This window comes from Schistocerca piceifrons, chromosome 4, assembly GCF_021461385.2.
Source record: "Schistocerca piceifrons isolate TAMUIC-IGC-003096 chromosome 4, iqSchPice1.1, whole genome shotgun sequence".
In the NCBI taxonomy this organism is placed as follows: Eukaryota; Metazoa; Arthropoda; class Insecta; order Orthoptera; family Acrididae; genus Schistocerca; species Schistocerca piceifrons.
The window spans coordinates 163,864,962-163,878,943 of NC_060141.1; the positions used below are offsets into that span (position 1 = coordinate 163,864,962).

At 45.5% G+C, this 13,982-nt stretch overlaps 1 protein-coding gene across 1 annotated transcript in view; it reads right to left on the bottom strand.

Annotated features, from left to right (window-relative positions):
* Positions 1-1,186: 1,186 nt before the first annotated feature.
* The window catches only part of LOC124795692 (protein kinase C-binding protein NELL2-like), a 252,531-nt gene continuing 239,735 nt past the window's right edge, over positions 1,187-13,982 (bottom strand). Inside the window, exon 10 of the mRNA XM_047259773.1 lies at positions 1,187-1,415. Coding sequence (XP_047115729.1) covers positions 1,187-1,415 — 229 coding nt within the window. The remainder of the gene's footprint in view (positions 1,416-13,982) is intronic.

The window sequence follows — 13,982 nt, forward strand, 5'->3', positions numbered from 1 at the left end:
TATTAATGAGTGGGAATCTGAGAGAAGAGGTGTACTGGGTCATGTGTGATCAGTTACTTGTAAGAGTGGTCGCATTGCCAAAATGTTTTTAAATACTTGTAGCACGGCTAGTGTACCTTTCCTGACCTGGGTTCCAATTCAAAATACTAGCTACTCATTCCCCTCAGCAAGTCCTAGAATTATGTAACGGGAATTCCTGAACACCCTGAATATTGCAACAGTAACGCACAGATCTGTCGTCCACACTCTCTCGTAGACCTCAAAGTGAGTGTAAGTTCAAAACTGAATCGTGGTTGTGGACAGAGTTTTGAGGCTTTTAACCTGGCTGTAGATCGAATACCCGAAGTGACTCCGATAATTTTTTCCAACTAAATTCCCGATTAGAAGATACAAGAACACCCGTCCTCCCTCCCCCCCCCCCCCCCCCGACCTCTCAGGCATCACTGCCAAATAATAAAGATGGATAACACAATTACCATCTCTAAAACGATGGCTGCAGAGAGCAAACAAGTTGTTGCGTTATGAAACGTTAAACAAAAATGAGGTGGCTAGAAATAGAGAGACAGTGAAACAAGAAAATATTTTCCTAGAAGTGTGAGCCTGCTCAAGATAAAATAATAAAACTGAATAATGAAAGTCAGTCAGACAGCGGTCAGTGATACACAAGTGGGTGTAGTGTCAGAAGACATGGACGCATTAGTGGAGATAGCTCAGCCAGTGGTCCAACTATTGAGAGAGATCTAGGTCTTGTTTCAGTTGTGCAAATGGGAAGATTAGCTCTCTATTGGTTCATTTCCGTTTTTGGTTTCTCATTGTTTAGTATCTATGGTTATGAGATCACACAAAAGAGTGAAGATAGACTTGTTATTATTGAATACAGTCATCGTTAGAGAACATGCAACTTTAAACGTTTTCCTTTGGACCCATTCCAGGTACACACACAAATGTGTCTGTGTGTGAGGAGGGACACTTGAGCCAAGCAAGTGTATGTACCACGATCGTCAGGATGTGGGCTGCCACGCGATATAATTCGAATGGCAATACTGCAACATGTAACGGCAGAGACATTAATGCATTCTTCAGCAATGCTCGTCCCAGAATTCGCCTCGGATGTGTGGATGACGCCCGACACCTCAGAGGCGCAGCCGCCACCGGTCGCGCGACACACGAGGTGGCAGTGCGACGTCTACTGTCGCCCCTCGTCTGCGCAGCGGTAGACGGTGCGGTAGAAGGTCTTGTACAGCGTCTGGTAGCGCGCTTGCGGCTGGGGCTGCTGGCAGTCGGCGCCGTGGCGCGCCGGGTCGCAAGAGGCGGCGGCGGCGGCGCCGGCGGCGGCGTCTGCGGGGGCGGCGCCCGCCACCAGCCGCCGGAAGCCCCGGGTGTACGGCTCCTGCAGCGGCCGGAACTCGCACTTCCTGCAACAGGTACGCTCAGGCTCTGCAACTCATCCGCCTTAAAGCTTCGAGGTAAACTGTTACGCGACCTTTTTACTCCAAACTGTGCTGGCAGATTAAAACCGTGTGAAGGACCGAGACTCGAACTCGGGACCTTTGCCTTTCGCGGGCGAGTGCTCTACCAACTGAGCTACACAAGCACGACTCACGCCCTGTCCTCACAGATTTACTTCCGCCAGTACCTCGTCTCCTACCTCCCAAAATTTACAGAAGCTCTCCTGCGAACCTTGCAGAACTAGCATTCCAGAAAGAAAGGATATTGCGAACACATGGCTTAGCCACAGCCTGGGGGTTGTTTCCAGAATGAGATTTTCAGTCTGCAGCGGAGTGTGCGCTGATATGAAACTGCAGGAGAGCTTCTGTAAAACAAAATTGTTAAGGCTTTCGTGCCCACTCGTTGACAAACTGCCTATTGGCTTCTGTCTCGGGTTCTTCAGCCGACGTTCATCTAATGATTTTTTCTGACTGGGGCACAGCGTATATCGAAAACCAACACACACGGACCGATACCTGCACAAACTTTCGAACCACCACCCGAGACAGAAAAGAGGCATGATTAGTACGCTCGTAACGAGAGCAGGACGAATATGTGAGCCGCAGCACCTCAAACGAGAAATGCAACACCTGCGAACTGTTCTGAGGAGCAATGGGTAGTCTACAAATTACATTAGAAGTGTAACGGAGCCAAACACTCGGCGAAGTAAGGAACCAGAAAAAGAAATGTCGGGTACGGCCTTTCTGCCGTACATTCTCAGATTGACGGACAGAATCGGCCTTATATTGCGCAAACATGGCGTAAAGACGAGTTTCAAACCGACAAGGAAGATCAAAGAGTGTCTTAGATCGGCGAAGGAGAAAAGAGACCCACTTGCAATGCCGGGAATATACCGTATACCATGCACATGCGGAAAAGTTTATGTCGGAATGACTGGACGATCAATTGACACCAGCATCAAAGAGCATAAGCGACATTGCAGGTTGGGGCAGGTGGAGAAATCGGCCGTGGCAGAGCACGCACTGAATGAGACCGACCACGTAATAAAATTCGCCGACACGGAAGTTCTGGTTGTAGAGAAGCATTATCACACGTGCTTGTTCAGAGAAGCTGTAGAAATACAAAAACACGCGAACAGTTTCAACAAGAAAGAGGAAAGCCTTAAGGTAAACGGATCCTGGGTTCTCGTACTGCAGCGAACGACCGTCGCAGGTAGCAAGAGTAGAACCGCACCGGAAATGACCGTTTAGAAGCCCTCGGACGTTGGCGCGCCAGGTACATATAGTCTGCGGCCGCGAGCTCGGCTCCAGTTCACCACCGGCAATGGAGGGTGAAGCTTTGACAATGCCAGCCACTCGTGCTGGCGAAACGTTAGAAAAATCATTAGATGAACGTAGGCCGAAGAACCCGAGACAGAAGCCAATAGGCAGTTTGTCAGCTTCTGTAAAGTTTGGGAGGTAGGAGACGAGACACTGGCAGAAGTACATCTGTGAGGACGGCGCGTGAGTCGTGCTTGGGTAGCTCAGTTGGTAGAGCACCTGCCCGCGAACAGCAAAGGTCCTGAGTTCGAGTCTCGCCCCGGCACACAGTTTTAATCTGCCAGGAAGTTTCATATCTGCGCACACTCCGCTGCAGAGTGAAAATCTCATTCTGTCTGGTAGCTCATGCAACCCCCAAATACAACGTCAATACGAGTCAAATTGGGATAAATTTCCACTGAGGTGAGAAAAGTCGTCGGACCGAAATATACAGGGTGGTCCATTGATAGTGGCCGGGCCAAATATCTCACGAAATAAGCACTAAACGAAAAAACTACAAAGAACGAAACTCGTCTAGCTTGAAGGGGGAAACCAGATGGCGCTATGGTAGGTCCGCTAGATGGCGCTGCCATATGTCAAACGGATATCAACTGCGTTTTTTAAAAATATGAACCCCATTTTTATTACATATTGGTGTAGTACGTAAAGAAATATTAATGGTTTAGTTGGACCACTATTTTCGCTTTGTGATAGATGGCACTGTAATAGTCACAAACGTATAAGTACGTGGTATTGCGTAACATTCCGCCAGTGCGGACGGTATTTGCTTCGTGATACAATTACGCGTTTTAAAATGAACCGTTTACCAATTGCGGAAAACGTCGATGTCGTGTTGATGTATGGCTATTGTGATCAAAATGCCCAAAGGATGTGTGCTATGTTTGCTACTCGGTATCCTGGACGACATCATCCAAGTGTCCGGACCCTTCGCCGGAGAGTTATGTTATTTAAGGAAACAGGAAGTGATCAGCCACATGTGAAACGTCAACCAAGGCCTGCAAAAAATGATGGTGCCCAGGTAGGTGTTTTAGGTGCTGTCGCGGCTAATCCGCACATCAGTGGCAGACAAATTGCGCGAGAATCGGGAATCTCAAAAACGTCGGTGTTGGGAATGCTACATCTACATCGATTGCAACAGTACCATACCTCTGTGCTCCATAAATTGCATGGCGACGACTTTGAACGTCGTGGACTGTTCTGCCACTGGGCACAAGAGAAATTACGGGACGATGACATATTTTTGGCACGCGTTCTGTTTAGTGACGAAGCGTCATCCACCAACAGCGGTAACGTAAACCGGCATAATATGCACTATTGGGCAACGGAAAATCCACGATGGCTGCGACAAGTGGAACATCAGCGACCTTGGCGAGTTAATGTATGGTGCGACATTATGGGAGAAAGGACAACTGAGCCCCATTTTATAGATGGATATGTAAATGGTGCAATGTATGCTGATTTACTATGTAAAGTTCTACCGATGTTGCTACAAGATGTTTCACTTCATGACAGAATGGAGATGTACTTCCAACATGATGGATGTCCGGCACATAGCTCGCGTGCAGTTGAACCGTTAATGAATAGCATATTTCATGACAGGTGGATTGGTCGTCGAAGCACCAATACTATGGCCCGCACTTTCACATTAGGTGACGCCACCGGATTTCTTTCTGTGGGGAAACTTGAAGGATATTTGCTATCGTGATCCACCGACAATGCCTAACAACATACATCAGCGCATTGTCAATACATGTGTGAACGTTACAGAAGGCGAACTACTCGCTGTTGAGAGGAATGTCGTTACACGTATTTCCAAATGCATTGAGGTTGACGGACATTATTTTGAGCATTTATTGCATTAATGTAGTATTTACAGGTAATCACGCTGTAACAGCATGTGTTCTCAGAAAGGATAAGTTCACAAAGGTACATGTATCACATTGGAACAACCGAAATAAAAATGTTCAAACGTACCTACGTTCTGTATTTTAATTTAAAAAACCTACCTGTTACCAACTGTTCGTCTAAAATTGCGAGCCATATGTTTGTGACTATTACAGCGCCATCTATCATAAAGCGAAAAACGTGGTCTAACTAAAACATTCATATTTCTTTACGTACTACACGAATATGAAATAAAAAATGGGGGTTCCTATTTAAAAAGAAACGCAGTTGATATCCGTTTGACCTATGGCAGCGTCATCTAGCGGGCCAACCATAGCGACATCTGGTTTCCCCCTTCAAGCTAGACAAGTTTCGTTCTTTGTAGTTTTTTTCGTTTGACGCTTATTTCGTGAGATATTTGGCCCGGTCACGATCGATGTACAACCCTGTATACGTTTACAGACGGCGGTAGCATCGCGTACACAAAATACAAAATGGCAATGCGTTGGCTGAGTTGTCATCTTCACTCAGGTGATTCGTGTGAAACGGTTTCTGATGGGATTACGCCCGCACAGCGGGAATAAATTGAGCGCCGAGCCGTAGTTGGATCTAGACACATGGGAACATGGAATTCAGAAATCGTTAGGGTATTCAATATTCCGAGATCCACAGTGTGAAGAGTGTGTGGAGAATAGCAAATTTCAGGCACTACCTCTCGCCACGGACAACGCAGTGGATGACGATGTGCCTGTACAACCAAGAACTGCAGCGTTTGCGTAGAGTTGACAGTGCTAACAGACATGCAACACTGCACGAAATAACTGCAGATATCAGTGTGGGACATCCGACCAACGTATCCATGAAGACAATGAGCTGAAATATGGCGTTAATGGGCTGTAGCAGCAGACGACCAACGTGAGTGCTTTTGCCAGTAGCACGTCAGTGCCTGCAGCGTCTCACTCCTTGGCCTGTGACCACGTCGGTTGGACCCTTGATGGTTGGTCTGGTCAGATGAGTCCTCAGCTGGTAAGAGCCGATGGTAGGGCGCGAGTGTGGCGCAGATCCCAACGAGCTGTGGACCCAATTTCTCGACGAGGTACTGTACAAGCTGGTGGTAGCTCCATAACGATTGTGAGCTGTGTTTACTTGGAATGGTCTGGATCCTCTGGTCCAACTGAATCGATCACTGACTGGAAATGATTATTTTTGGCTTTTTGGAGACCATTTGCAGCTATTCGTGTACTTCATGTTCCGAAACAATGATGGAATTTTTGTGGGTGACACAAATGTTCACTGTTGATTTGAATAACATTCTGGAATGATGTGGCCACCGATAGAATATTTATGGGACGTAAGCGAGAGGTCAGTTCGTGCACAAAATCCTGCACTGGCAACATTTTCGCAATTATGGATGGCTGTAGTGAGAGCATGATTAAATATTTCTGTAGAGGACTTCCAGCAACTTGTTCAGCCCATACCACGTCGAGATGCCACACTTCACTGTGCAAAAGGATGTCCGACACGAAATTAGGAGGTATCCTATGAGATTTGTCACCTCATTCTTTCACCACCGGCAAATGAAATTTGAGACAATACCACTGATTGTCAGTATTTAACTACGCCGATTCATCATCATCATCTTCGTTTCTCTTCTATCCAACATCTGGTCGGGTTGGGGTACCAATGGTACTTCGCCACTTCACTCGGTCTTTCCACCATTCTTCTTCCACAATTTGGTTCCAAAGCAGGTTTCTCTTCCTTATACTCATCTTTATTGTATCAATCCACCTTATTCTCGGTCTTCCCCTTGGTTTATTGCCCTCAATCTTCAACTCCATCATTCTTCTTGGTATTCATCCCTCTCCCATCCTCTTCACATGACCAAACTATTTTAATCTGTTCTCTTTAATTTTCTCAGTCAACTTCTCCACTCAAATCTCTTTCCTAACGTCTTCATTTTTCACTCTGTCTCTCATCGTCTTCCCTAGCATACTTCGCAGAAACTTCAGTTCACTGGATTACATCGTACTCTCTACTCTTCTAGTCATAGTCCAAGTCTCTGAGCCGTAAATTAGTATGGGTGTGAAGTAAGTCTTGTATAGCACCAGCTTGCTCCTCACTGGCACTTACCTTGCCCACACCAAGCCCCTCACACACTGACAAAATGTACTACTCTGTTGTATTCTTTTGCTAATTTCTGTCTCCAAACGAGTATTCCACCATTAATACACTTCCCAAATATTTAAAGTTGTCCACTATTTCAATATTCCTTCCCTTAATACGAATTTGTCCCTTGCCCTCTCCAACCCCTCTGGTTAGCACCATGGTCTTGCTTTTCTCCACACTAAATTTCATTCCATATTTCTCGACCTTATCATTTAGGATGTCTATTTGTTTCTGTGCCTCCTTACTGCTTGTTCCCCACACAACAATATCATCAGCAAATAGTAACAGCTTCATCTCCCTTCCTCTATGGGATTCTCTTGTCTCTTTGACTATTTCATCCATCACCATTATAAATAGTAGTGGTGATATCACACTTCCTTCTCTTAGTCCCGTAACATTCTCGCCGATTACGATCTGCTGTATTGAATTTCTTGTACACCTACATAAGAAGCCTCTATGAAAGCATCCTGCACTTGGCTGTAGGCGAGGGGAACGCCCATGGGTCATAACCGGAAAGGGAAACAGCTCTCAGCAGAATTCATGGAAGGCCTAAAACAATGCTCTAACATGTGCGAGGCACATCTCCGGACTATTAGACTGGAGAGTGCTTCGAAAAAGCCACCTTGGCGCTGGACGCTCTGAAGACACAATGCAAGCTGTGCCGGAACAATGGAGCGTGATTTCAATGAGCTGTGTGCGGCAGGGTGTGGGGAGGAGGGGTACGGGGGTTGTGTTGCTTGCTATTTTGGCAGAGCTCCAGAAGAGTTCTTATTGTGGACGCTATGCAACGCAGTCAGGATTCGCCGGAATACACAGGCTATTAAGATAGCGTCTGAGAGGGTGGACCGGGAAGCTAGTGAGGCACAGCCACCGTGCTCAGGTTGCACAAGACCAAATGATTAACGAACTGTAAGAACATGACCGCTGGTTAACGTAAATGACTTAGAAGTATGAGTAAGAAATGAGACTGTGCTTACAGATGTCCGCTGTTATTTTCCAAAAGACGAACGTCGATAGAGTGAGGGAGAGAACGGAACACATCTGTGTAGCCTCAAAAACAACCAGTTTTCTAACTGCTTAACCACGAAATGGAGGGAAATCAACGTCTGTAAAGGCAGATTGTCACTGGTGGGCACTCGCAGTGTTTATGATTCAACCATTCACTTACAACAGCCAGGTGCCACTTCGGTCAGACTTCACCTGGGCAACTTGAGGCTCTCGTATGGTGGAGCTGGACTTAGAAGCAGGTTGCTAGTGCAGAGCCAATGATTGATTCTGCGGCGATTTCAGTCACCACCTGTGGATTACATGGTGAGATCCAGCCGCTACTGCGAGGTGAACTGAAGGGAAAGTCCAGTTATTTTTACCGATGTTCGCTAATTTCAGTCTTCACTTTGAAAAGTTGCTTGCAGTTAGGGGTTCAACGTGCTTTCAGCTCTAGGTACAGATGCAAACCGATGACTGGGTCATCGTTTCAGCTGTTTCTTAATTTGCATGGAGATGGGCGAGGCCATAGCAGGTGTACGAGCGAGGTGGCTATCTTCCTCTTTCTTTTCTCTACAATACATCCCTTCTAGTAGGAGTTACGCATTTTCAGTGCTTAGTCGAATTTTTTTCTTATTATTTAACTTTATGTGGCTGCATACAACTCCCGACGCCACAGTCGACAAGGTAACCAAATGGAGGTAAGTATGCGTGCTGCTTGTGAAGCGTGTTAACTGAGCTCTGTGTGTTATCGTATTTTGACTGTTCTTATTCTGTGAGGCGAAATTCGGGGACCAAGCTCCCATATGCCTAAACGAGCGTGGGATATCGCCTAAATAGCGCAATCGGGTTGGCCTTCATAGTTCACCGCGGTCTTTAACGCGCTGCTCGGATTTGATGCGGTATAGTTCATCCCATTCTCTCCCAAGCAAGCACGCTGTGCGTTACGCTATAAGAGCAAATCGCGTCAGTAGTCTGTACACGGTGGTCAGACACAATCTCAATCAGGCCATTGCGCGTGCAAATTCAAATCGCGCTCCAGAGACACTGTTTCCAAACGTGTTCTTCGTTCGGGTTCCTAAAACTGAACACGAACCAAAGGCTGAGCAGTCTCATGCGCTATAATCTATGCAGTGAGAACAACTCTCACCAATTGTACTGTCGCACCTCTTGAATTCGCGCCCGCAACGTCCTAATTGGTTAACTTCAATGCTAATTAATTTGGAAACGGCGCAAATATATCGATTTTTTTCTTAAGTCATTTCTCAGCACAATCAACCGTGCCAACACCCTTGCAAGCCGTTCAGACAGTTTCTGACCACCGTGCGTATCGAGGAATGTAGCAAGTGTCAAACGGCAGAAGATGTTTCCGCAACGAAATGTGACCACTTCTAGGAGCGAATGTTTAAGTTTATTTTTGTAAACGGAATCTGTTTTTTAGCTTTTTATGTTTGAAAAGTATACGAGACGTGCGAAACATGCTAATACCTGAACGTAAATATAGTAGTTCTAATACTGAGTGGGGAAGCTGCTAACGGGTGTGAATATTAATGGTCTACCAGTGTAATAAGTCATGATTGCGAAATATTGACAAGTATTAGTTACACAAGATGAGCTTGAGGGAAATCTTTTGGAGTTCGGGAAAATTTACCAACACGTGCGGAGATACCGACCTTACACTTAGAACATATGTTGAAGAATGGGTAACCGATTTTTTTCCATTTTTACGTTTAGATAAATCTTTAATATAAGACAACTTAAATGAAAACCAAACAACCGTCACATCGGAACCATAGAATGGCTAAGTTCAGAAGTAATCAGCACACCTGTTAAAACAATCACCTACTGGGAGGCGAGACGATTAATTTCCGTTTCGTTGAACGCGGTCGGCCGCTGATGGATCCACAATCGCACTGACTCTAGCCATGCCTCGTCCGACTGAAACCGACATCTACGCAGGTCTTCTTTGAGGTCGCCAATGATGTGAAAATCACACGGAGAAAAATCCGGCCTGTACGGAAGAAGTTTCAGCGTTTCTCAACCAAATCACTGGAGCATAGCCAACGAACGGCAGAGTTGTGGTCGGTATTGCCGTGAAACAGGATGATTCCATCCGACAGAATTCCGACAGCCAGGGTGCCAACGACAAAGTCAACAGCGGAAACATCCCACAGCTTCCCCGCCAAAGATATCCTAATCGCCGGCCGAAGTAGCCGTGCGGTTAAAGGCGCTGCAGTCTGGAACCGCAAGACCGCTACGGTCGCAGGTTCGAATCCTGCCTCGGGCATGGGTGTTTGTGATGTCCTTAGGTTAGTTAGGTTTAACTAGTTCTAAGTTCTAGGGGACTAATGACCTCAGCAGTTAAGTCCCATAGTGCTCAGAGCCATTTGAAATCCTAATCTTTTCGGCCTAGGACCGAGTAGGGTCATGATGACCTTCTTCTTCCACTGCAGGGCCCCCTCTGCTCGTCGAGTTCTTTGAGCGTGGAACCACAATGTATGCACTGTACTACGAAGACACTTTGGAAAAACAACGATGGGCCATAAAGTTAGAACTCTCAGGAATGCCGTCGGACGGAATCATCCTGAGTGGGACGAAGGCTTCGCTTAAGTGATTTGGTGGTGAGCGGGGGGCGGGGGCAGTGTAAGATCCTCCAAACACGTTTCAGATCTTTGGCAACATGAAGGAGTACGTGCCTGTACGTCGGCTTCACTCACACGAGTTAACTGCAAGAGTGGTTGATCGTCTGTATCCGCTTTCTATGAAATAGGAAGTGATATCCTCGCCTCCTACTTGGATAAAGGTCTTAACGTGTGTGAATGGAACCATTCTGTGGCTCCGCTTTGGCTTGTGTTCCTCTTTCATTTGACTACCCCTAATAGTACCTCTATCTTTGAAATTTTCAAGGTCGTAGAGAAAAAGTACGGGAAACTTAATGTTATCTACCACTTGTCGAATCCATGAAAGGGGAAAAACAGTTGACAGTGGATTGAGACCGGATTGTAGCCTATCTCCATTGCCTTAACACTGAGCAAGTAGTAAAGGAAATCAAGATGGAACTGGCGAAAGCAAGGGAGAAGAAGTAAAAGTATAAAGATTGCCAGTAACACTGTAATTCTCCCAGAGATGGTAGTTGAACTATGTATAGAAAAGATGTTATAAGATGATCAACAAAAGCAAAGGTGATAGACAGAGAGAGATGGGTGGAGGAGACAGAGGGGCAAGGAGGAATAGGGAAGAAGTGGAGAAAGAAGCAGATAGACAGACAAAGGACAGAGCAGGAGGTGGACAGAGACAGGAAGAGGATGTTATGGACGAGTCAGGGGGAGTGTGGAGATGGAAAAAGAGAGGGGGAGGAGGAGATGGAGAAAGTGGGTAGGAGGATTTGGATAGAGAGGAAGAGGAGGAGTTAGCTAGTGACAGGGGAAGGCAGAGATAGACAAAGGCGAGGATGAGAAGGACAGCAGGCAGTGGGGGCTGGGCAGATGGAGGGGGGAATTTGGTGATGTACGAAGAGAAGAGGGCGCAGAGATGAGCGGAGGGAGGAGGAGATGGACAAAGAGGAGGTAAGGAGGAGACTGACTCATGGGCGTACCGAGCGAGGGGCAGGGGGGGGGGGAGGGCAGCTGCCCCCCCCCTAGAAGATATTCGCAGTTCTTCACTAGTACACTGTTTTATTTAATAAGAAATGCTGCATGTTTTCTCGGATTGTACAAGTGCATTCTTGTATTTAAAATGTTCATTAAAAGCAGGTTTTCACTGGTTTACTGTTTTATTTAATAATAAGTGCTGTATGTTGTTTTGGGTCCTTGTTTCCTGAGACTTGTATGACCTGCCCCCCCCCCCCCCCTACCCGGTTAAGATCCTGGGTACGCCCTTGGACTGACTAACAGAAGACTGTAATTAATACATGACTGAGAAACACCAGGACTCAGTTAATTAGAATCCTAAAGAATGGCGTCTTCTCCACATGGATTGGAAGCATATTGGCAATGAGATTCTTCACTTCAAATTGGAAGTACGTTTCACTTGGAATAGTCTTAGGTACATATGAAATGCTTGTCATCAAGTGCAGCATAAGTCAGTGGCAGGTTTGTGCTGACCTTAATGTATAATTAATGGATTGCTTATGTTTGAATAACAATTTCTATAAGAAGCTGAAAAATTTCAAACGTTTCAGCAATTTCTTTCGGTTTCCTTTAGTATTTTGTGAGTTCATGTTTACTAAATATTAGTAGTGCAACTGAAATGATATTGCATTGCAAATCCTAAAATTTATCAACAAATTTCTTATATTGGCATTTCTAGTGTACAGTATTACATGTGTATGTTGCTGGTATAATGCAGGACACACATTTCCAGTGAAAATTTGTTAGTCAGTGTTATCAGCAAAAGAAAAAAAAAAAAGAGTAACACTGTAAATAATCATTGTAACTCGAACTCTTCTTTTGTTGATCCCTGTCGGTCGCAAACAACGTGGGAACGCTTTCGCTTCAAAGTGAACCCACAGGATTGTGAAAAGGTAAAAGGTGAAGAGACTAAAATAACAATATTGCTGATGGTGAAAGTGCAAAGGAAACGAGAAAGAGGATCAATAGAAAATAAAGAAAGGCATTCCCAAATGATCTGCCATCTATCTGTTGTAATGGTACTTGAATTACGCAACCATTAAGGCACCTCACCTGAACCTCACGATACCAGCTATGTTCTACTGTGTTTCTGTGAAGTAGTTAACATATTTCTGAGACAACATTCAGATTTTATTTCATTAATGTAGAGGTACTTTGATACATCGATAGGTTTATGTTGCAATGATATTATTCTTATGTGTATTCTTTCTTTTGTCACTATGATCTTTGACGTACTTGTAACTCTTGATTTTTTGGCTCGTAAGCGACTTTAAGTTAGTTAGAAGTGATGTTTTGTGTGTTACGTGATATTGCAACAAAAGCAATAAAAAGAAAGTGTAACTTTAATTCGGAGTGCTGATTATTTTTTTGTCCATTATAATTATCCGGGCTGTTATGCCGTGGTCGGTTGAATTCTATGTCGATTCCCAACGTTTCGTCTCCGACTGCGGAAGACATCTTCAAGGGGGTCCGTAGCTCGATGGAAGGTCCAACATACCCACTGGCTCGCTACTGACTGCCGCTAAATTCCGCGTCCGCACGCTCCCGCTTCGCGGCGTGACGTCACGTGTTTTGGAAACGTCAGTGCAATTGGCCGCTGTCCGTCGCCGTCGATCGCCGTTGCCATCACCCAGTAGTGGACGGGTGGTACACATCTTCTTTAACACGGGCATCCATATACCGTTTAATTTCACGCCCTCCTCTTTTCGGTTGAAATTATTTGGGTGTTTAGCGATTTCGATTGCCTCCCTGTAGAGCCTTTCGTATTATCCGCTTGTGGCCGCCAGTACTTGCGTCTCCTCGAAACGAATATTGTGGTTGCCTGGCTGGAAAGCATGCTCCGCAACAGCTGATGGTTCCGTTTCTCCTTTTCTACAATTTCCCTTGTGCTCTTCCAAACGTTTAGAAACAGTTCTTTTAGTGGTACCCACATAAACATCACCACAGCTGCATCGGATCCTATACACTCCAGCTTTTTCCAATGGTTTGCGAGCGTCCTTGGCAGGCTTAAGGTATTCCTGTAACTTCCTGGTGAGCTTGTAAATTACGGTAATATTCCGCTTCGTCAAGATCCTCCCTATGCTTTCCGTCACATTTTTAACAAACGGCAGGAAAATCTTAGATTTTGCAGTGGCCTGTACGTCAGTATGATTTCTGCGTGGGTGCCTCAACGCACGTTTTACTTCGGCGGACGAATATCCGTTCTTCATTAGTGTATTGTGGAGACGTTCCATCTCAGCGTCGAGCAACCCAGGTTCACAAATACTTCTAGCTCTGTCCGCTAACGTCCCGCAGTCGGAGACGAAACGTTGGGAATCGACACAGAATTCATCAACCGACCACGGCATAACAGCCCGGAAAATTATAATGGACATGATATTTCCGGCCGTGAAAGTCTACATTTTAGTATCATGATTATTTTTTTCCATCACCATTGTGCTAACTTTGAAAGGTTTAATCTTCAAGAATGGTTTGTGAAACACATCTACAACACTTTTGAATATAGCAGAATAAAACCTAGGCCTCTTTGCATCCGAGGTTAGAATCATCA